The 24,029-nt window shown below is 37.2% G+C and overlaps 1 protein-coding gene and 1 pseudogene across 1 annotated transcript; one reads left to right on the top strand and one right to left on the bottom strand.

Moving 5' to 3' along the window:
- The window catches only part of LOC114180600 (uncharacterized), a 28,268-nt pseudogene extending 4,583 nt beyond the window's left edge, over positions 1 to 23,685 (bottom strand).
- On the top strand, positions 14,962 to 16,032 carry LOC146886983 (uncharacterized). The gene is made up of 4 exons (XM_085672585.1): positions 14,962 to 15,070; positions 15,159 to 15,460; positions 15,566 to 15,789; positions 15,867 to 16,032. The coding sequence occupies exons 1-4, from the start codon at positions 14,962 to 14,964 to the stop codon at positions 16,030 to 16,032; spliced, it is 801 nt and encodes a 266-aa protein (XP_085528711.1).
- Positions 23,686 to 24,029: the final 344 nt, after the last annotated feature.

Below are 24,029 nucleotides of genomic sequence, written 5' to 3'. Positions count from 1 at the left end.
TGTCGGAAACTAGACTCACAGAGCTTTCTTTTGATATAAAGAACGTTACTTTTGGACCACTGAGCTAGCTGCAGTATTTTTTTCAAAAACGCACACGTTGCTGCCAGCACTATTTTTATGTGGACCATTCAAAGATAGCTACACAAGACAAGGTTAGAACATGAAAACACCATATTCAAGGACAACAAAAGCTCTAGATACCAAATAATGAAGGATTATCTTGTTTTCTTTTAGAGTTATGAATATGGTGAAGTTGTTTAAGAATGCTTTTTGAAAAGTACCACTAGACATTAAGATAGCAAGCTATCTAGATGTGAAGGTTCATTTCTCAAGCTCATGAAAGGAAGAAGAGAGTTGGATTCAAGCTTAAACTCACACGGCATTAACAACACTTAAAGAACCAAAATGAAAGAAGAAACATTAAAAATGGAAAGCATAGAAGATGAAGTATGGAAGAAGCACGCCACTCATAGGGGGTATCTAAGCCAACCAAGCCCTAGAGATGAGTGATGGTGCCGCCACTTGCAAGCAAGATAAGGCAAAGGTGAGTTCACTTCTAAGAAGGAGAGCTCACGAAAATTTAATGGTTGAAACACAATACTTTAGAAACAAAATGATCAACCCTTTTACATGTCTAGGAGCACCCCTTATATAGAAGAGTTTAGGGGCCTCCAAGCAAATAAAAGATACCTAAGGATGTCTCTACAAAAACCTAACCCTAGCTTCTAGAAACTAGGTCAAATAAGGTTACAAAAATGAGAGACAAAAGAGCTAACTATGGTGTGTGCAAGGCTAATTTTGTTCTAGCACAAAAGGAGACAAAGAATGTGTCTCATATGTCTCCAAAAAGTGGCCAAAGTGTGCTAAAATCAAAGGAGACCAAAGGTACATAGGTACACTTGTTTTATGCCTTTTACTTTATGCTTTATGCTTTTGCTTTACTCTCTCCTCCACATCATATATGCTCCCCAATCACCATGCGCCAACTAGCATTGCTTTCTTACTCCTAATTAACCTACAAAGCAAATAAACATAGATTAGCATGTTGGCTTAAGTCAAGTCAACTATAGTCAACAAGTCAAACCTAGTCAAAGGTCAACAAGTCAACTAAAGTTGATTCAACTAAGTCAATAGGGAATCAAAAATAACAAAGACAAATGAAAGGGATGAAGGATTAGTGAACTTCCTTTCTAAACATGCTTAGTCTTTTTAAGCTTGTGCCTCCATCCTTGGTTGGGATCAATCCTTCATCACTATTTATAGGCTAAAATGAGACCAAGGAGTCTCCAAAAAGTGGAGGGAAAAAGGAGTCTAGAAAGTTGAATTTTGGAGCCAAAAAGGAGCATGTGGAAGGTGTGACTTGCCACCTAAGCAAGTCACACTTGTCTTGCCATGGGAAGCTAATTCTCATCCTTGGAGAGCAAGTTTGAGAAGCTTCTAGGCTTTTCTAGAGTAGACACACTACTCTTGGCCCATTTGGCCCAATTCCCCTTTTTGGTCCAAAATTACTTCTAAAGCCCAATTTCCTCTAAGGCCCAATACATGGCCCAAAGAAAACACTATTCTACTGGGCCCAAAATACAAAGCCCAAAATAAAATCCTAATCTAGTATTTACAACCAAAATGTCCTAGGCTAGGTCTTCACATCTTCCTTGGCCCATGTGAAGTTCATCTTGGGCCTTGCATGTGCATTTAAGGCCCATTCCTCTTGTATTCTCCTAGCCATGGCTCTTGTTATAGGTCCCTTGGCTCGAGGCATCTCATCATCCCTTCCCTCTTGAGAAGGATTTGTTCTCAAATCTATAGTCTCTGCCTCATCACCTGTACCACCTGCAAAAGGTATTAAGTCAGCAACATTAAAGGTGGCATGCACATCATAGCCTTCAGGCAACTCTAGCCTATACGCATTATCATTTACTCTTTTCAGCACTTTAAAGGGACCATCACCTCAAGGGCTAAGTTTACACTTCCTTTGCTTAGGAAATCTATCTTTTCTAAGGTGTAGCCACACCCAATCCCCTTCTTCAAAAATCATTTCCCTCTTCCCCTTATTGTTGTACTTAGCATACCTCTCTGTTTGTTGCTGGATTTGGCTTTTAATCTTTTCATGCATTTTCTTAACAAAATCAGATTTTGCCACCTCTTCTTTATGAATAAAATCAAAAGATGTAGGAAGTGGTAGCAAGTCCATGGGAGTGAGAGGATTAAAGCCATAAACAACTTCAAATGGAGAGATTTTAGTAGTCCTATGAACTACTCTATTGTAGGCAAACTTAATATGGGGAAGGCATTCATCCCAAGATTTGTGGTTCCCTTTCAAAATTTCCCTTAACATAGTAGACAGAGACCTATTAACAACTTCAGTTTGTCCATCAGTTTGTGGGTGACATGAAGTAGAGAAATTAAGCTTAGTTCCTAACCTTGACCAAAGTGTTTTCCAAAAGTGGCTAAGGAACTTGTTGTCTCTATCAGAAACTATGGTGCGGGGTATACCATGAAGCTTGACCACATCTCTAAAGAAAAGCCTAGCAATGTTGCTAGCATCTTCCACTTTGTGGCAGGGTATAAAGTGTGTCATTTTGCTAAAACGATCTACCACCATAAAAATGGAATCAAAACCCCTTTGTGTTCTTGGGAGTCCTAAGACAAAATCCATACTTATATCTTCCCAAGGGGCTGAGGCAACAGGCAAGGGGGTGTATAATCCATGAGGCATTGTTTTAGACTTAGATTGTAAGCATGAAATACATCTATTACAATGCCTTTGGACATCCTTCCTCATATAGGGCCAAAAGAATTTCTCTTTTAAAAGACCTAGGGTTTTTTCTACCCCAAAATGACCCATTAATCCCCCTTCATGTGTTTCTTGAACAAGGAGTTTTCTTTGTGAACCTTGGGGAATACAAATTTTTCCTTCTTTAAACAAATACCCCTCATTCACATAGAAACCTCCTTGAGGTCTTTCCATACATTCAGCATAAGTAGAGGAAAACTCAGAATCTTGATTATACATTTCTGGAATGTGATCAAATCCAATAATTTGGGCTCCCAATTTTGAAAACAAGGTGTGCCTTCTAGACAAGGCATCGACCACCACATTACTTTTGCCCTTCTTGTACTTTATCACATAAGGAATTGTTCCAAGAATTCCATCCACTTAGCATGTCTTTTATTCAGCTTGTGTTGGCCCTTCATATATTTTAGTGACTCATGGTCACTATGAATGACAAACTCTTTGGACACAAGGTAGTGTTCCCAAGTTTGAAGGGCCCTAACTAAGGCATACAATTCCTTATCATAGGTGGGATAGTTGAGGGAGGCACCATGAAGTTTTTCACTGAATTAAGCAATTGGGTGCCCTCCTTGCAACAACACAGCACCTATTCCTACACCGGATGCATCAAACTCTAGCTCAAAGGCTTTTGAAAAGTTTGGTAAAGCTAGAATAGGTGCATTGGTGAGCTTTTCCTTGAGTTGTTGAAAAGCAGACTCTTGTTTTTCACCCCAATAAAAAGATACATCTTTCTTTACAAGTTCATTGAAGGGTGAAGCCAAAGTAGAGAAGTTAAGGACAAACCTCCTATAAAAGCTTGCCAAACCATGGAAGCTCCTAACCTCTCCAACATGTTTAGGAGTAGGCCATTCTTGGATGGCCTTTATTTTTGTAGGGTCAACATGGACCCCATTTTTGTTCACCACAAAACCTAAGAAAACTACACTATCTACACAGAAAGTACATTTCTCTTTATTAGCAAACAAACTATTTACCCTAAGGATGGTAAGGACAGACCTCAGATGGTCTATGTGCTCATGCAAGCTCTTGCTATAAATCAAGATACCATTAAAATAGACAACCACAAACTTTCCTATGCACTCTCTAAGGACATGGTTCATTAGCCTCATGAATGTGCTAGGTGCATTAGTAAGCCCAAAGGGCATCACCAACCACTCATATAGTCCAAATTTGGTCTTAAAAGCGGTTTTCCACTCATCACCTTCTTTGATTCTTATTTGGTGATAACCACTCTTTAGATCAATTTTAGAAAACATGAGGGACCCATGCAACTCATCAAGCCTAGGGATTGGATGCCTATATATGGTGATGTTATTCACTAGTGCGAGTGTGTGAGGATGTGCCTTCCCTTGGTTTCTCCTTTTCCTTGAAACTTTTGGAGAGTTCCTCTTTGACTTGCTTACCCTCCCTCTTGAATTCTTTCTTGGTATAAGAGTTAGAGTAGTCATTTCAAAAATTTTTCCTTAGAATTTGTTGCTCTACCTTTATGCAAAGTTGAACCAAGTCATTTAAGTCTTGGTAGGGCAACAATTCTACTTTATCTCTTATCTCAAGACTTAAGCCACTAAGAAACCTTGCAATGGTGGTATCCTCGGACTCCCTAATCCCAACCCTCATCATATATAACTCCATCTTTTGTATATATTCTTCCACTTTCATTTTATTTTGATGGAGTCTTTGGAGCTTATCCATTAGCTCTCTATGATAGTAGGACGGAATATGTCTTCTCCTAAGGGTTACTTTGAGGTCATTCCAATATTTGACCTTGTGACTTTGACTGATTCTCCTATCTCTTTCGAGGGCAGTCCACCAATATATAGCATTGCCCTGGAAGCTAAGGGTAGCTAAGGGTACTTTCCTCTCCTCACTTATTTGATGGCAAGCAAAGAGTTGCTCAACCTTCATTTCCCAATCAAGATAAGCTTCAACATCATCTTTCCCATAAAAGTGATGGAGGTCTATTCTAATGGCTCTTGGTTCCCTAGGCTATCTTCTTTCTCTTCTTAGAGGAGGAGGAGGTTGATAGAAGTTGTCAACTAGTCTATTATCTTCTTCATAGTGTGTGACTAGTGTTGGAGTGTGGGAGTACAAATGTTGACTCCTATTACTCATCCTCTCATGCAACCTTTCCATATTTCTTGTTCCCCTCCTCTCTTCATCTAAAAGTTTATGAAACCTATCTCTTTCTTGTTTTTCCCTTTCCTTTGCAATTATTTCATCTTCCTTCCAACGTAGTAGTGCTCTCAAATCAAAGGCAATTTGTTTCAAACTTATTTCTTCTTCATTTGAAGCACTCATACATTGAGAAGGAGGTTGAGACATTTTTTTTTTTTAGAATACTTTGGTCTTTAAAAGAAAATTTCAAAGAAGAAGTAGATATCAAAAGCTTTTAGTTCTCCTCCAGGAAAGAGAGGTGAATCACTTGGATTGCTTACATACCAAGTCTTTCCTAGCCAAGGGAACTTGAAACTTTTGTACAAAACTTCTTAAATGAAATTAATTCAGAGACTAAGTTGACACACACTAAACTATCAAACAAGAAAATTAAAAACAAGAAAGATTATAAGCTGTATGCGGCCTAAGTTTTGGTAGAAGTAGAAGGCACTTGGAACCTTCAAACTTCACCACTAAAAGCGCTTCACTAATGTATAGAAGAGGTTCTAGTTAGGAGATGGGATTGAGTACCTAAAACTCCCCCAAGACACCTAACTATGCCATGAACATAAGAAGGAAAGCATTACAAATTTACAACTCAATTTGAATACAATCAAAGTGCACAAAATGTAAAAGGTCTTCTTGGCTTTGTCTTCTTGGCTTGGTCCTCACAAGTGTTTCACTCTTGCACTTCCTCTTGATCTCACTAAAGAGGATTCTCTTTCGGGACTAGGTACTCCACCTCCTAGGATGCTACCTTAGGAAAATTAGATCACCTCCAAAAAGAAGTATGCACCAAATATAGAAACCAAACCAAAAGAGGTCAAGAAATAAAGCACAAAATTATAATTGCTAAACCAAAAGTGAATAATGCCATGACAAACTCAAAGGATTACCAAAGAAATGACAAACTAGAAATAAGGTAAAGAAACAAGATAAGCACTCAAATGAATTACCTAATGAATGGCACTAGAATGGATGAAAAACAACCAAAATAAGCTAGAAAACTGCACTGAAATTTGATTTTTCACTCACTGCCAGTCCAAAAACGTGAATTCAAGCTTCTGCTTCAGCTATTTTTCATTTTTTCATTTCTCAACATTTTTCAATGATTCTTTTTTTCAATTTTTCGTCTATGTCTTAGCTAAAAGAGGCAAAAATTAGATTTGGATTTGCACCGGCCAATGTTTTATGATAAATCGAATACAAACAGTGTGCAGTCAGACAGAAATTGGAACAGTAGTAAAATGCAACAAAAATAATGCTCTCAAACTCAAGTGATGGTAGTGATTCTATTGTACTTCTTTTGCCACTTACTTTTGATCTTTTCTTTTGATTCTTTTTGGCACTTGCTTGTATTCTTTTTGTTCTCTTTTTCTTTCTTTTTATAGCTCTTACAGCAGCTAGTTTCCACCACAAAACAGAATCACCACCACACTATGCTTGATCATTTGCATTTTAATGGAAACAAAAAGCACAAAGGAGAAGGAAACTTAACGGAATCAAAAGAAGATCATGAAACACAATGAAACATAATGGAAATTGACTCTAAGACATTGCTAAGATCTAAATAGCAATCTGAACTCAAAAACAGAAATGAAAAAGCACCAAAGCACAATTAATTGAAAGGAAATTTAGTGTGGTTTATGGTGATTTTAAGCAAGCACAAGGAAAATTCCCACTGGACATTAAGATAACTAAGGTTATCTAGATGTGAAGGTTCATTTCCAAGGCTCAAAGAGAGAAGAGAGTGTTAATTTTTAAGGATTAAAAACTGCACTCAAATCTGAAAAAAAAAAATCAGCAACACATCACCAACAAATTCAAAATTAAAAGCTAAACAAGGAATTAATGACATATATGGACTAAACATGACTCTAGACAAAACATATGGATCTTAAAATCAAAATACACTCAAGAATCAAGAGAATGAACTGAACAAAAACAACAAATACTCAATTAAAATGAAAAGTAAATGGTAGAAACCAAATAGAACACCTAAAGCACACAATGATGGTTCAAGATGAAGCAAATGAAGATGAACCAAAGTAAAAAGACATTAATACTCAAAACAAAATGAACAAAAACAGTAAGACAAGTAGGAGAAGTGATGAACAACACGGAATTGAAAGAAAAATGGAGAAGAAGCACTTAACTCACTAAAACCAAGGCTCATGATACCACATGATGTCTTCTTCTTGTCTCCATTGAAGCTTGCATGAAGAATGGAGGCTCCATGGATGGTGTTGGATGCGGAAGCATGAAGGAAAGAAGCTTAAGGTGTTTGGTTTGGTGTAGGTGAAAGGATTCTTAAGAGAGGTGAGGCCAACTCTTAAGGAAGAAGACTAGAGTAAACTAGAGAAGAGTTTACTCTAAGGTGAGCTCAAAAGAGATTTGTGCACAAATTTGGGCAGCAATTCATTACTAAATTTCAAGTTGAAAAATACATCTCCTAAGCCTTCTATTTATACGCTAAAATGAGACCAAGGAGTCTCCAAAAAGTGGAGGGAAAAAGGAGTCTAGAAAGTTGAATTTTGGAGCTAAAAAGGAGCATGTGGGAGGTGTGACTTGCCACCTAAGCAAGTCACACTTGTCTTGCCATGGGAAGCTAATTCTCATCCATGGAGAGCAAGTTTGAGAAGCTTCTAGGCTTTTCTAGAGTAGACACACTACTCTTGGCCCATTTGGCCCAATTCCCCTTTTTGGTCCAAAATTACTTCTAAAGCCCAATTTCCTCTAAGGCCCAATACATGGCCCAAAGAAAACCCTATTCTGCTGGGTCCAAAATATAAAGCCCAAAATAAAATCCTAATCTAGTATTTACAACCAAAATGTCCTAGGCTGGGTCTTCACATCTTCCTTGGCCCATGTGAAGTTCATCTTGGGCCTTACATGCGCATTTAAGGCCCATTCCTCTTGTATTCTCCTAGCCATGGCTCTTGTTGTAGGTCCCTTGGCTCAAGGCATCTCATCATCCAATAACATGGTTTACAAGTCTTGTTATTATTAATCTGCTCCCATTGCACAAACCTTCTACTTGATCCAAGTTCCTCAAAAGCATTATTGGTGCTCCAATCTTCAGTTTGATTCTATGGAAGGCCAGAGGTAGAAAGAGAATTTAGGAATTCGAAAGTTATAGTGTTGTAGCTATCGTTTGAAGTAGATTCTATTTCATCAACTAAATCGCAGCTAAGATACTCCTTTTCTTCCCCTGTATTAGTAATAATATTAGTCACACTAAATTTCCAAATTATAATCATATCAGTTTGAGGGTGTAGATTGATATACCTGGAATTAGTGATAACATGTATTGATTGATTTCATTGATTGTCTCAATCCTACTTGCCAATATTGCCCTCCACTGTAGATAAGACTCGTCCGTATGCTTTTGTATCAAATTTGGGTAAATGGCAAACACAATTGCTTCTATAGGATCATTGAACTCTGAAATTAGGAATTCTTGAGGTATTTCAATTTCAACTAAATCGTCATTAGGTTCTTGTAACTTACCATCACCAATTTGAACAATCCAGTCTGAGAATTCTTGAATCTCTGATGCAATAGTTGATTGTAGGCCTTCTTGTAACAGACGCATGTTTTTTGTCAGTTTTAAAACTTCATAGTGATCCCATATATAAGATGAATTAATTATGGCGTTGACAATATCTGATATGGACCCTCTTGGTATAACAGGTAATATTTGCCTAAAGTCTCCTCCAAATACTATGACTTTTCCTCCAAAAACTGAACCCTCTTTTGTAATACCGTTCATTATGTCATTTATAGTTTTATCCAAAGCTTCAAAACAAAATTTGTGTGCCATAGGAGCTTCATCCCAAATAATCAGTTCTGCTTTCTTTAACAACTCTAACGCTTCGGATCCTTGTGAAATGTTCACTAGTGCAGAATTGGATTTCTACCTCGCCTTATAGGCCTCGGTTGGCCAGGAACCGAAGCCTATAATGGCGCGGTGGCAATTTTGCAATTATAGGCAACTTTTATGCCTCGGTTCACCAACCACCCGCTGCCAAAATCAGTTATAGGCCTCGGTTGTAAAAAACCCGAAGCCAAAAGCGTTATTAGGCCTCAGTTAAGAAGGCCCGAAGCCAAAAAGGATGCCTCGTTTTGACTGATAGGCCTCGGTTGGGCCAATAACCGGTGCCAAAAGTAGTTTTAGGCTTCGGGTGGTAGGGACCCGAGGCCAAAAGGTGTTATATGCCTCGGTTCTAAATTGAACCGAGGCCAAAAGGTTTAATTAGGGCTCAAAACAGCAGCCCCTTTCTTCCTTGCGCGCGCAGCTCTCTCTGCAATTTCTCTCCTCCATTTCTCTCTGCATTTCCGGCCACCATCTCGCGCTGCTCCTCCTCCATTTCGCTCCTCCACCACTGCCACCCCGTCGAGAAAACCACGCGAGCACGTCGCGTTCTCTCTCCGCGACTTCCGGCGAGAAATCCACGCCAGCCGCCGCTGTCTCGCGCTCTCTCCGCGACTTCCGTCGAGAAATCCACGCCAGCCCCCTGCCGCCATGTCGTCTCGCCTCCGGCCACGCTACTGCGACAGTGGTCCCTCTCTCTGTCTCTCTGCAAGTGTTCCGCGGTTTTTTTTAAGGTAAATTTTCAACGCGTTTTTGTTTGATTTTCTGTTTTTGTGTATGTTTGATTTTCTGTTTTTGTGTATGTTAATTTTAAATTTTAGTTATTGTGAGTGTTAATTTGGATTGAGATAGAAATTGTTTGGAGTGTTTTGATTAATTTTGTGAAAGGATTGAGTCTCAATTTAAGAGCATTGTGTCTTCAGACGTAGAGCATTAAGTCTGAATTTAATTTAAGAGAATTGTAAATAGGTAATATATGATGTTAAGGTAATATATGATGTTAAGGAAATTGTTGTTTTTGCTTTTATTTGTTACTTATGACTTTCTCTTGTGTTTTTTGTTATCTCTTCTAGCTTTCGAACGCGTTGAATTGCATCATCTTCCAGTGTCATTTGCTCTTTTTACGCGCTCCCAGGTTCCTAATTCTAATATTTTCCTACGATGCCAATCTGTTGTTTGCTTTATATATTTTATTAATTATTTGTTAAAACATGTTGTTTGTTTTTCTTATATGTGAGTTAGCCTTAGTTTCCCGTTTGAGATTCAATACGTAAATTATGTATTGTCCCCGAGTTTTCATTTTGAAAAAATTACATTTTTTTAAAATTAGATATAAGGGGATACAATACTAATAATTTAAATGTATTGAATCTTGAATTGTCCGATTGGACAGTTTAAGAAGATTAATCACTTTCTAGTAATTTATTAGTGCATATATATTTAAAATACATATCTTAAAATTCATGAATATTTGTCAATTGTGTTTTGTATTGATCTTCGGGTGCATATTTGATTGTGGTTTATAATCACTTTCATTTCGTGTATCCTGAAGGCCAATGCGAAATGCTGGTAAAATTTCGTGAAATTTAAGATATGTATTTTAAAAGTAATATGTACCAATAAAATAAGGAAAGTGAATCTTCTTAAATGGGATAGGGTCACACCTTGATTACGACGTGAGCATTGATTCAAAGATTACTGAAATTGTTCACGCAATTTCAGTATGGATCGAGATTGGATTAGTTTACCACGTATTAGCGTTGAGTATGAGAATGGAGTAGAAGAATTTATAAAATTTGCGCAACGTTATGAGGGGAGAAGTGATGATGAGGTGAAGTTCAGATGTCCGTGTGTCAACTGTTTGAATGGAAGAAAATTGAATGCAACTCAAGTTAGGGAACATCTTATTTGTGATGGTTTCCTTAAAAGTTATACAATATGGACATGGCACGGCGAATTAATACACATTCCAACTGTTTCTCGATCTGAATATCTTGCCAATTCCTCCATGAAAGAGCGACGAGAAGAGCGACGGGAAGAGCGATGTGAAGAGCGATGTGAAGAGCGAGTAGAAGAAGACAATATAGAGGACATGATACGGGATGTTGGCGCAGAAGCTTTTGCACAAGCGCATGTGTATGAGACGATGTCTGCTGATGCGGAAACTCCGCTGTATGTTGGTTCAACTAAGTTCACGCGATTATCAGCGGTTTTAAGACTTATGAATTTGAAAGCGACCAATGGTTGGACAGATAAAAGCTTCACAGAATTGCTCGTGCTCTTGAATGAAATTCTTCCCCAAGGAAATACTCCAAAGTGTGGGTCATCACGGTACAAGCAGAAAAGAAACAGTGAAGATAATGGTCAAATAGAGAAGGAAGGATCTGCTTTGAAAGTAGTCGGGTACCTTCCAATCGTGCCTAGACTTAAGCGTTTGTTTGCAAATCCTAAAGACGCTAAAAACCTTAGATGGCATGCAAATGAGAGAAGATGTGACGGACTCCTTCGTCATCCAGCTGATTCAATGCAATGGAAAAATATTGATCAGGAATTTCCCAAGTTCAGTGAAGAATGTAGAAATATTCGTTTTGGCTTAGCTACCGATGGAATGAATCCATTTGGTAATTTAAGTACAAATCACAGTTGTTGGCCTGTTATATTATTCATTTACAACTTATCTCCTGGACTCTGCATGAAGAGAAAATACATGATGTTGTCTATGATGATATCTGGTCCAAAGCAGCCTGGAAATGACATAGATGTATATCTCAATCCTCTAGTTGAAGACTTGAAGGTGTTGTGGGTTGATGGTGTTGAAGTATTTGATGCTGTTGCTTCTGAAACTTTCATGATGCATGCAATGTTATTTTGCACCATTAATGACTTTCCAGCTTATGGTAATTTGTCAGGGTACAGTGTCAAGGGTCATAAAGCATGTCCTATATGTGAAGAAAACACTGCATCTCATCAATTGAAAAATGGAAGGAAGACCGTGTATCTGCGCCATCGAAGGTTTTTACAAGCTAATCATCCTTATCGAAGGTTAAAGAAAGCATTCAATGGACATCAAGAGAATGACAAAGCACCAACTCCATTAACTGGCATTGAAATTCATGAAAAAGTTAATAAAGTACATCATGTATTTGGTAAAACGTCCAAGAAGTCATCTGCATCGAGCCCTTGGAAGAAAAAATCAATATTCTTTGACCTTCCATATTGGTCGAAGTTAGAAGTTAGGCATTGCATAGATGTCATGCATGTAGAGAAGAATGTGTGTGATAGCTTGATTGGTACACTACTCAACATTCAGGGAAAGACAAAAGATGGAGTAAATGCTCGTTTGGATTTGGTTGAAATGAAGATCCGAGAAGACTTGGCACCAAGGGAGGTTGGTAGGCGCACTTATTTGCCCCCTGCATGTTACACTATGTCCAGACAAGAGAAGATAAGTTTTTGCTTATGTTTAAAGAGTGTCAAGGTACCTCAAGGATACTCTTCAAATATTCAGAGTTTAGTGTCCATGCAAGACTTGAAGCTTGTTGGCCTCAAGTCTCACGATTGCCACATCTTAATGCAACAATTGTTACCTGTAGCTATTCGTGGAATTTTACCCAAAAATGTTAGACAAACTATAACGCGTTTGTGTGCATTCTTCTCTTCAATTTGTAGCAAAGTCATTGATCCTTTAAAGTTAGATGAACTTCAAGCCGAAATTGTTATCATCTTGTGTCAGCTAGAGATGTTTTTCCCTCCATCATTTTTTGACATCATGGTACATTTACTTGTTCATGTGGTGAGAGAAATCAAGTTTTGTGGACCAGTATACTTAAGATGGATGTATCCCATTGAACGTTACATGAAGATTTTGAAAGGGTATGTGAAAAATCAATATCGTCCAGAAGCTTCAATGATCGAAAGATATATTGCTGAAGAAAGTGTCGAGTTCTGTTCAGATTACATGGCAAAAGCAAAACCGATAGGAGTTCCTCACAGATCATGGTTGAACAGGTGTTCTATAAGTAACAGCATACGAGGTGTGAGTGTGGTTACCAAAAATCGCGAAGAGTTGATGCAACATTTTGAACAACACAAATGAGGTAATGCCTTACTTATCTGCACACAAAGTCATTGTGAAAGAGAACAATCCAAGACAATCAGAGAAATGGCATTTGATGGAACATAATAGAACATTCATGCCTTGGTTTAAATCTGAGGTTTTGAAAGATGCGCAATGCTCTGAGACTTTGATGTGGTTAGCAAATGGGTTGAAATTTGATGTCATCTGTTGTACAGGTTATGAAATCAATAATTGCACATTCTATACAAAGTGGCTTGATGATAAAAGCACAATACAAAATAGTGGAGTCAGTCTTGAAGCCGAGTCGCTACAATTTTCTACATCTAAAGATCAAAATCCCGTAGTAGGATCAATGACATACTATGGTGTAATACAAGAGATATGGGAGGTTGATTATACCATGTTTACTATTCCACTGTTCAAATGTAAGTGGATTGACAATAAGAGTGGTGTCAAAATAGATGAATCAGGAATGACTCTAGTGGATTTTCGAAAGGTGGGTTATCGAGACGAGCCATTTATCATGGCACAACAAGCATCTCAGGTTTTCTATGTTAAAGATCCTGCGTCTGAACATTGGTTTGTCGCTCTTCATGGAAAAAAACAAATTGATCCTAATGAAGACAATATGAGTGATCTTAATATTGCTGTCACCCACCCATTTAGAAGAACGACAAATGTTGATGAAATCCATCTAGTTGATGATGTACATGCAATTCGAGAAGATCACGATGAAGGAATATACATATGACCAATCAATAACTTTATGTATGAATTTCATATTCTTGTTAACATTTAGGTGTTTTGCTAAATAATGTTTTATATATTAATTTGTCAGTTGCTAATTAATGTTTTTTTATGTTTTTATTTCACAGATACATGGTTGAACATACTTCATCAGAGGATGAAGCACCTACTAAGAGACCCACTAGAGGAGCCACTAGGTTGAGAGAGCTCTTAATTAGAAGAGCTAAAGGTCAGAAAACACATGTTGATATTAACGTCGACACTGGTGAACCTAGTGGTCGTTATGGGGACGTCTTCAAAAGCTATTTAGGAATGTTGGCACGAGAGAGAATATCAATCCTTACGCCATCTTTTGATCATGTCACTGAAGTTGATCGGGAAATGATATGGCAAGATTTATTGGTAACTAATATTAATGTTATTAAAGTTATACTTTGATTTTTTTGATAATATGATAAATATTGTTGATGACATTTTCTATATTGCAGCTAACATTTGATATTCCAAATGTGCCGACGCTAAGACAAAAATGTTTGTCATCGGTGGCTGAGAAATTTCGTGGTTTTAAGACCAAGTTGACGTCAAGGTATGTCTTTGGACATAAAAAGAATGAAAATCCATTGTTGAAATACACTTGGATTGATGAAGACACATGGCGTCAGTTTCTTGAACTTCGGACATCTGAGGGATGGCAGGTATGTTTATTTGAAATCACCAATAGCACAATTGATAATTATGCAAAATTTTAAGTAATTCATAAAGTGGGTTTTATATGTTATAGGTAAAGAGGAAAAAGGCTCAAAGCATAAGTGCTCAAAATAAAAACCCACACATATTATCTCGTGGTGGGTATAGAAAACTTGAAGAGAAGATATTGACAGAAAAGAAAAAATCTAGGCCCCCACCTTCTGAGGGTGAAGATACTGAGCCTCCTTCACCACCATCACGTCATCAGAAGTGGAAGTTAGCCCGTTTACGCTCATCGGGCAACTACACTTCTGACTCTGCACGAGAAATCTCTGAGAAAATTGTAAGATACAATTCTTATCTAAATTGCTCGTTCATGTTTCATATTGTATTTTGATTTATAAATTTTTTTGTTACATTGTAGGATTCATTGGTTGAGCAGACCTCCCAAGGAGGATTCATTCCAGAAGGTCGTCATGACATACTTGCTGCTGCAATTGGACGACCTGAGCACCCTGGACGTGTGCGTGGTGCTGGATAGGAGTGGGCATACGCCAATTTTTTGGTTCCTCCTCTCGTCAGTCTTCATGCAGTCATGGTGCTGATTATGAACAAAGACTAAAGGAAATGATCACGGCGCAAGTGAGAGAAGAACTAATGCGCCAATTTGAGCATTATGGCATTCGTTCGCCAGTGGATCATACGCCAGAAGTAGACCCATTTGTGCCTCCCACAGGTAAATTTGTTTTCTATAAGTTATGAATTGAATAAATGATATTTAATAAAGTAATTGAATAACATTAATAAATCGTTAACTCTAACAGGTAGAAGCGGAAAGGGGAGTTGTTCAGCTCCACCCGGGGATGACATGGATGACACTCATCCATGTCAGCTATATATTTGGGATGGTACAGAGAAGACACTAGTGGCTCGTGGAAAAGTATTTGAGGCAGCCACAGTTCTTCATGGCATGGAGTTATCAGAAGATGAGGTTAAGGTCACGGTAGAGGAGGTTCTCATGCCGTATGCTTTAGTTCCTGTGCCAACAGATGAGGTGTATACTGTGGCACAGGCATTCCAGTGTTTCCTCGCCTGGCCTAGAGATTTGGTTGATACTGACCCCCCGGTACAGACTCTTAAACCCACAAATATACTACATTTTTAAGTTTACATGTTTATTATATTGAAACTTAAATTATATTCTATTTCAACTGACATTGCATCAATATAGGAAAAACCTCAATCAAAGAAGATTCTTCTCTCTTTGGACGATCCTCTTGGTGCATTGCTCCAACTTGCAGAAATCATAGTTGATAAGTCGATGCAGGTTCCTTGGGATGCTAACATTTTTGGGAGAGATCTTGACATCCCACTTTACTTGCATTCCCAAGATGTCTTGGAGCTTGCACGGGGACAAGAGGAACTCAATATTACCATTATTCAATTATGGATGATGTAAGTCTTTTAGTCATTATATATAGTTATTTGATATATTTATGTATTTACTTATATGAAATCAAATTTTGGTTTAGGTATCTGTCTGGTGTCACTGAAACTATGGGGCTGAATGATCTATATGGGTTTATAGACCCCCAACTCACCCATGAAGGCAACAAGTTTGATGACATCCAAGCATATGTGACCAAATGCTTTCAACGTGGAAAAGAAATTTATTTTGTCCCTTATGTTGCTGGGTAAGTCATTTTTGTTAACTTATGAATATAATCAGTCATTTTAATGCATAACAATGAATTTATTTTCTTATCAGACGTCATTGGCAGTTACTTGTGGTTTCCCTAAGGGAGAACCTTGCTGTGTGGTTTTGCTCTTTGCATCACCCTCCCCCCAACCATCTTAGACAAGTGATAGATTGGTAAGAACCTCAATATCAATCTTATGAATAACATGTTATATAAAAATATCCTAACTTATTCCCTATATCATAGTTCAATTGCTGCACATAACATGTTGTTAGGGAGATCAACAGCTAAGGCAAAAGGTCTTGTATGGTGTTCTCTCCAGGTTTGATATTTCTATCCATATCTTCATGATTATTTGCTTGATTTTCTTCCTTAATTAATTGTAACGTTGTTAATATAATGTAGTGTAATAGACAAACCGGCTCATATGAGTGCGGTTACTATATAATGCAATGGATGACAACCACTGTGCGTGCTCGTATTACAACAAATTGGGAAACGGTAATATATATTTGAATTAAAATGAATACTTTGCAATATTTCCTTTATATATACTAACTTAACTTAATCTATTATTTTATAGACATTCAAGAGTCCTGCAGCAATTCCCGCAAAGTCCATCAAGTTTGGTAGGATAGCATGTGCCAAATATATAATTGAAATGTACAATACTATTGATTAGAACATGTATCTTGATTGTAAATGATTTGTAATTGTCTTTTAAATGAATTTGAATTGTGGATGTGTTTTAAAATATTTTGTTCTGGTCTATTCTGGTCTATGCTGGGTGCTGAACAAAATTTGCAGGTTTAAATGTGGGAATAACACCAAAACAGAAACTGCATTTTAAAAAAAAAACAGAGTATTAGGCCTTGGTTCATACCAGAAACGAAGCAAAAAGGGTGCTTTTGGCCTCGGGTGCAGCCAAAACCGAGGCCAAAAGAGTATCGAATTTAAAAAAAAAAAAAAAAAAAAAAACACATATGGCCTCGGGTGCAACAAAAACCGAGGCCAAAAAAAGCCCATATGGCCTCGGGTGCAACAAAAACCGAGGCCAAAAGGGTTCTCGAATTTAAAAAAAAAAAGAAAAAAGGCCCATATGGCCTCGGGTGCAGTGAAAACCGAGGCAAAAGGCAGGGTCTATGGCCTCGGGTGCAGTGAAAACCGAGGCAGAAGCGCCCTCTATGGCTTCGGTTCTTAACCGAGGCCAAAAGCTATGATCTTTTGGCCTCGCCCCAATATGCTTCGGTTCCCGAACCGGTGCAGAATATTGAAAACAACCGCTGCCAAAGGCCCTTCCTGCACTGGTGGTTACAAATTGAATGTTCTAGTGTTGGTACCAATATCTTGAATTTAGAATGTGATGTTCTTCCCCCTAGTAATAGTAGGGAAGCTATTCCACTTGAAGCTACTGTGAGTACAATTTTACCTTCGGAACACACTACTATTGATAGTGTTTTTCACATGAATGTTTTGCCAGTTGCACCATACTCATACAAAAAGAATACACCTTCTTGTTTATTAACAACTGCTTGCTTGATCTTTTCAAAAATACTTTTTTGTTCACTTGTAATTGAATGGTTATTCAAACTGATTGCATAATGTAATTCGATTTAATAGTCAAGTACAAAAAACGATAATAATACTTAACTTGTCATAGATTTGAAATTTTATTGGAATAAATCTCGTTGGTTTAGCAGTGTTATAGTCAAGTTCTGCATATACCAATCTATTTCCACAATTTTGGGTAATGAATCCATTTGGGTATGGCATTGTTGGGAAGAATTTTAAACTGCTTCTATTAGATTCCAAGATCTTTCCAATCTCAATCAAGGTTAGATTTTGAAGTACTTTTGGAGTAAGATTTAGTTCTGCACACAAAAACAGTTAAGACATTTAATTTTGCATTGTATATTTATGAATACAATTTATTGGAGCTAACCTGGAATTCCTGCTATATTTCTCTCTCGGTAGAGAATTCCATCTGCTAACCACTCCCATGTCTTGTTCCATAGCTCTTCTGGTCGATTAACACTATTTGACAACATGATAGTGACAAATAATTTTCTTAGATAATGTCCGGAACCCCAATCATTTGCTTCTTTTATAGCATTAACATATTCTGTATCATCTGCTAATATTCCCAAAGCTAAGCAAGCTTCTCTAAATGTAGAATATATTACATTGTTAACTGTTCTGATATCAATGTTGGATGTTGATCCTCTTACATGGGTTAGCATTCTTCTAAGATAAAATACTTCACTAGTACTTGGAGGAACCCAAATCAGTCTTCCAATAGTATTCCCCATTTTCCTTGGTTTTCAACATCTATCTTTCTTGACATATATATACTTAGAAACAAACTCGACATAAATTAATTCTCTGGCTTTTGCATATTTCTTATTACATTCCATCCAACCTATACACATTGATTCCGAAACTATTGTTTTTCCCATGATATCATCAATCACGTCATCATATTTAAAGTATACTGCCTGTTCTTTGGGAAGATGGAAAAACAATCTTTCTACTACTGGATTTCGCCTATGAATTGGAAACGAAAATATTCTCCAACATGCTTCACAAGGAGATTGATGAGTTCAAATTTTTGCCCTCATTTAATATTTAAATTTGGGGATTTAATTGAATTTTCTGTGCTTAAAGATTGATTTAATTAGGATTTGTGATTATTGGATTTATTGAGTAAAAGTGGCGTAAAAATTGATTTTAGTTGCATAAAATATTATTGGATATTCTAACGTTTGTTAATGCAGCTGGAATTTATTTTTGGTCAATTAATAGTGTGATTTTGAAATATTCAAAGTTACAAAATAAGTCCAAAATCAAGAAATTCTGGAAAAGAATAAATCAGGAGCTAAATGCACCCCCAGATTTTATTTGCACACTTCTTCCTCAAGTGGACCACAAAAACCTGTTCTGCACCCCCAGTTTTCACTAAGTTCCACCCCTCCTACCACTTAAACTCCACTCAACCAGATCATGCCATGTGGCAATCCCCACCTCTTAAAATTAGCCAACCAGAACAAGCCACGTGTCGTAATCCTCCACTCACCCAATTGACCACTCAGATCTTGCCACGTCATCATCTCCTTCATCTCACTCATGAAACCCTAACCCTAATTTTCCTCAAACCCTAGCCGCCACCATCAACCACCACGGCAGCCGCCACCATCAACCACCACGGCAGACGCCACCGTTTCCGACCACCGCGAGCCACCAGCACCTGTACCAGCCATTTTCCGTCACCACCTTCACGCCGGAAAACACCAATCTCGCCGACCACCACCAATCTACAGCAGACCGTGAGTTCTTCCTCGCGCCTCAGCCATGGCAGCCCCTTCCACCGTCAACTCGCTGGAGTTCCGCCACCATCTTCCACCATCAAAGCGCGAGTTCGTCTTCTTCTCTGCAATCGCGTTCTGCGCAGCAGCAGCAGAGGAAACGGCCACCATCTCCTGCAGAACCACCGCGACGCAGCACCTCCATTTTCTCTCCATCATCTTCTTCGTTCACGCCGGAAACAGCGCCGCAACACCACCACAGATCGCGTGCTTCATGCCATCTCCGTCAACCACCATGAGCACCGTAACTCCACCATTCACGTTCTCTGCACCTTGCGCATCGAGCTTCGCACGCCACCATTGCAGCGCCGTCCATGCCACCATGAGCGAGAACGAACCATGGCAGCCACCGCACTCATCAGAAAACGGTAGCAACCGCCGTCAGCCGCGCAGCCAAGGAAGAAACATGGGGCAGAAACCCTAATTCTGGAGAGTACTCTACGCCACGTGTCAGCATATGATAGGACAGTCAAACTGGTCAACTCTGGTCAACTGGTCAAAGTCAGCAATCAAATCTGGTCAAAACTGCAAATATGGTTAAATGAGAGGGGCAGAATTGGAAATTGGACAGAAATTAAGTTGCTAATTAATTAAATAAAAATAAAAGATTTTAGCAACTAACAGATAAAGCCCAAAGTCCAGTGGAAGCCTATATAAAGAGACTTAAGGGAGCAGAAGCGAGACTAACAATTTACAACTCACAGCTTAGACACTTAGAACTCTCTGGTTTTGGCAGATACCGTCTCCACCACATCTCTCATTCTATCTTTTATTTTCTTTCTTTCATATCATCATGTATTCCATCAAAGCCATGGAGGGCTAAGCTTTTAGGGTTGATTCCACTGTAATTTCTTAAATGGATTCTGAGGTTAGATGAATTTATTCGTTTTGTTATTTTGATTATTGTTGTGGTTTTTGTTTATCTATGTCCTTTGCTTCTTAATCGAATAGAAAATAATGATTTTAAATCTACATGCATGCTAATCATATGAGTTAAAAGGTTTTTAAATTAAATTGAGACTTTACTTTGATTTTGTTTAGAAACTTTCATTTGATTAGATAAGTTTTTGCCAATAATTGAGACTTTAATTTGATTAGAGGTAATTACTTTAACTAAAATTAGTCAAGACTTTACTTTGATTAATTAAGTTTTCTATTTGGTAAAGAAACAAAGGAATAGACATGATTAGGCATAGTAAAATTAATTGAGACTGTACTTTGATTAAATTTACTATGGACAATCTAACAATTCTCACTTTTAATTGAGACTGTACTTTGATCAAAAGTGAGGATGCCAACAAATGAATTGAGTCTTTACATTGATTTATTTGTAAATCAACAACAATAATTAATTTAACAATAATCTCTAGATAACCAATGAAGAATCTTATTTAGAAAAAGCAGTGGAATTGACCTATTTACTATTACTGTGTTTACAATCTTCCGTGTCATTTTCTTTGCATATCAAAACCCCCTATTTTTATAATTGCTAATTGCATTTTTAAGAATCAAATATTTGAGATCAATTCCGTATTCGTTGTGAGACGACTCAGGGTTATCTTAACCCTAACTATTTTGTTCACTACTAACTTGCAATACTGAAGTTGCTAAAGTAGTGGTAATTTGATCGCCTAACGACAGCGATATCAGAGATACATATCTGCAATCAAGATATTGCTTGATTTCATCTATTGGTTCTTTGTTCAAAAAGAATTCATTTTGCTCCAGAACAATAACAGTCGTTATTATGTCGTAACCCTTGTTGATATATTTGAATAAGTACTTTATGGAAGTGCTACGATTACACCATTCAACATTTATATATGTTTGGTACTTCAACAACAATTGTGGATTGTAAGGAACCACAGAACGATTGTCAAGACAAACCCCATTCTTGGTTACTGTCAATGAATCGTTCCTTCTACAATAATGAGGAAAACCATTTTCTGATATGGTAGTTGTCCTTTGAATTTTTTTTGGAAATAAGCGTGAGCATTTTCTGTATTTCATGCAAGGCAGAGATTTGTTTGACATTCCACAAGGTCCATGAATTATGTGATCTTGAACACATTTATGCAATTCAGGATTATTTATTGGACAAAGGATTTCTGCAGATATTACCTTATCAATATCACCAGGAGTTGGGTATTTGCTATTGGGATGCAAAAAAATTAGTAGGTGTGCATGAGGTAGACTACGCTTCTGAAATTCTATGGTATACATGACTACAAATGAAGCAAAAGACATTTATTCACAAACAAAACAATTCAAACAGATTTGATAGAAAACCATATTAAAGAATGATGATTACAAAAAGGGATGACTTACATGCAGTAGTTTTGCCTAGTAGATGATTCTTAGTTAAGTTTGTCAAAAGTTGTTCAAACTTAATCTTGAAGACCCTTGACACTATATCAGGACGGTCTGTTGGAGATAGCTTTAGCTTAGCAAATACTCTGGTTATTTCTGGCCATTTCGGATTGCATGTGAAAGTTATAAAAAGGTCTAGGAATCCCATATAACTACAAATAGCCATTCCATCAAAATATAGTTGGTCCATGAATCTGCAACTACCAATAAAAGATGAAGGAAGAACAACCCTCTTTCCTTGTTGTGATCCTTGAGTTTGTGAGCTAGTGGAAGCCTGACAAAGGTTATTGTATTTATCAACCCTTAAGTTCGATTGATTATATTTAATGAATGACAATCTTTCAGACTCCATTGTATATTCATCAACTATGAATTGTTGAAAAAGTCGTCTAGATCTAAGCAAAGTTTGTGCTTCAGATTGTTTTGTTTGTAATCTAAAACAAAACCACTCCCTAATTGTGAGTCTGTTCCTTTTGTTGTTGAATCCTGGTTTCTGTTGATGATTGACATCATGTCTATAACCATCTTCCCCATATGGGAAGAGTAAAGGATATTGAAATCCTAAATAACTAGTGTGCAATTCATTTATTCTTTGCAACTTGCCAGACTGCTTTTCCATTATGATGTCTCTCCATGAAGCAGTATCTACATCACCAACTATAAGTGCTGCAACTTCTGAAACATTGGGGACACTATATATCCTTCCATCTTTTGTCCTATCCGCAATAAGTCTCAATTTCAAGTCATCAAATGGTTGGTCTCTATATCTGTCTCTTACCATTCTAAAACATTTCGCATGGACATTGAATTCGTCTAGCATCATCTTTATTTTGCTGACAATTTCTGAATCAATGCTATGTTGATTCCTACAAAGGTTAACTGGTTAAATAACCAATTGTTCTATTTTATTTACATTGAATAGAGGAAACATTCATGTACCTTAAAGATTTCATTCTATTTTGAACTTCATTTTCGGTGTCATAAATATAAAGTTGGACAAACTTTGGAAGTCCTCAAGGGACTGGTAAAAGGCTTCCTATTCTATGACAAGATTGACCTTGAATTCGTAAATTAGGTGGCCCTTTTCCATTGTTGAAAGTGGTATCGACTTTTGCTGCGGGAGATGTAAATACAAACATCATATTGTATGTTCTAATATGATTTTGATAGTTCTTGCTCTCTTTCGATTCATTATCAAATAAAAGATGTTGCAAAACAATTGGCGGGTCCTTTAGAGTTGGTAATTGAACTTTACCATTACCATAACACATATGAAATGTCAGATTGGTGGACCTTCTTTTCTTGTTAATCCTTTCCTCGTACCACATATAGGCATTGCATTCCTTGCATATGAATAGTGGATCACCAATGTCTACATACATTGTGCATAATTAAATACATGGTTAGTAAATAGAATTCAATATACATTTAGTAGAAACTATAACTATTAAATACAATCTTATCTTGGAACTATGTTTTGTGGAATTTCGTCATCTTGTTTTATACTTTGATCTTCCATTTCTTCATTAGTGTCAGCTGCTGAATCTGAAACACTTACTCCTATGTCTAAAATGATGTTGTTATTTTGTCAATAGATATTTCTTTAGTAAATAAAGTATAAAATATAATTTAGAATGTATAGTCATATGCGCAGAAATTTAGAAACTACTACATGTACCCATATTTTCGATTGGAGTAGTAGTACTTGGACATATTCTAGTATCATTTAGTACTCTCTGGAAAGATGATTGACCTATGGATCCAGCAACTTCAAACTTTTGAAATAAATTTTGACAATGAGAACTCTGATGAAACAATCTGTGGTTCATTTTGTAACTTCTTCCATGTAGTCGTAGACCTTTATAATAGCCCGCCATATCATTATTTGTTGGAGTATCTTGATTGAGGAAAGCATTCATTGTTATATCACATAGTGGTGTGAAATTCCTTTTCTTCTGCTGTTCATCGTCAAGTAGGAGACTTTGACTCTTTTGTGCACACTTCATTTTATTTTCTTTTAGCACTAACTTTCTCTTTAGTCTTGCATTTGCGCAACCTAGATTTGATAGCACCTTCAGATCACTCATATTGGCTACTATGGCAATAAAACTTGGAACTGAAACAAAAGCAATTTGCACATTCACATGAATTTGTTAAATGTAAAGACATTAATGGTGTACATAGACAACTTTAAAATTTATCCCAATACACAAACACATTGACATAGCATAAATCTTGAAAATTTAATTCCAAGATGGAATAA

The sequence above is a fragment of the Vigna unguiculata genome, chromosome 4, assembly GCF_037176805.1.
Source record: "Vigna unguiculata cultivar grain cowpea cultivar isolate G323 ecotype 2 chromosome 4, ASM3717680v1, whole genome shotgun sequence".
NCBI lineage: Eukaryota > Viridiplantae > Streptophyta > Magnoliopsida > Fabales > Fabaceae > Vigna > Vigna unguiculata.
The sequence above is the reverse complement of the archived record's forward strand: the minus strand, read 5'-3'. Positions and strand labels throughout refer to the sequence as shown.

Coding starts and splice junctions, on each gene's coding strand:
- LOC146886983 (XM_085672585.1), top strand. CDS start 14,962: ATGATCACGGCGCAAGTGAGAGAAGAACTAATGCGCCAATTTGAGCAT. Junction 15,071..15,158: donor CCCATTTGTGCCTCCCACAG/GTAAATTTGTTT, acceptor TAACTCTAACAG/GTAGAAGCGGAAAGGGGAGT. Junction 15,461..15,565: donor TGGTTGATACTGACCCCCCG/GTACAGACTCTT, acceptor GCATCAATATAG/GAAAAACCTCAATCAAAGAA.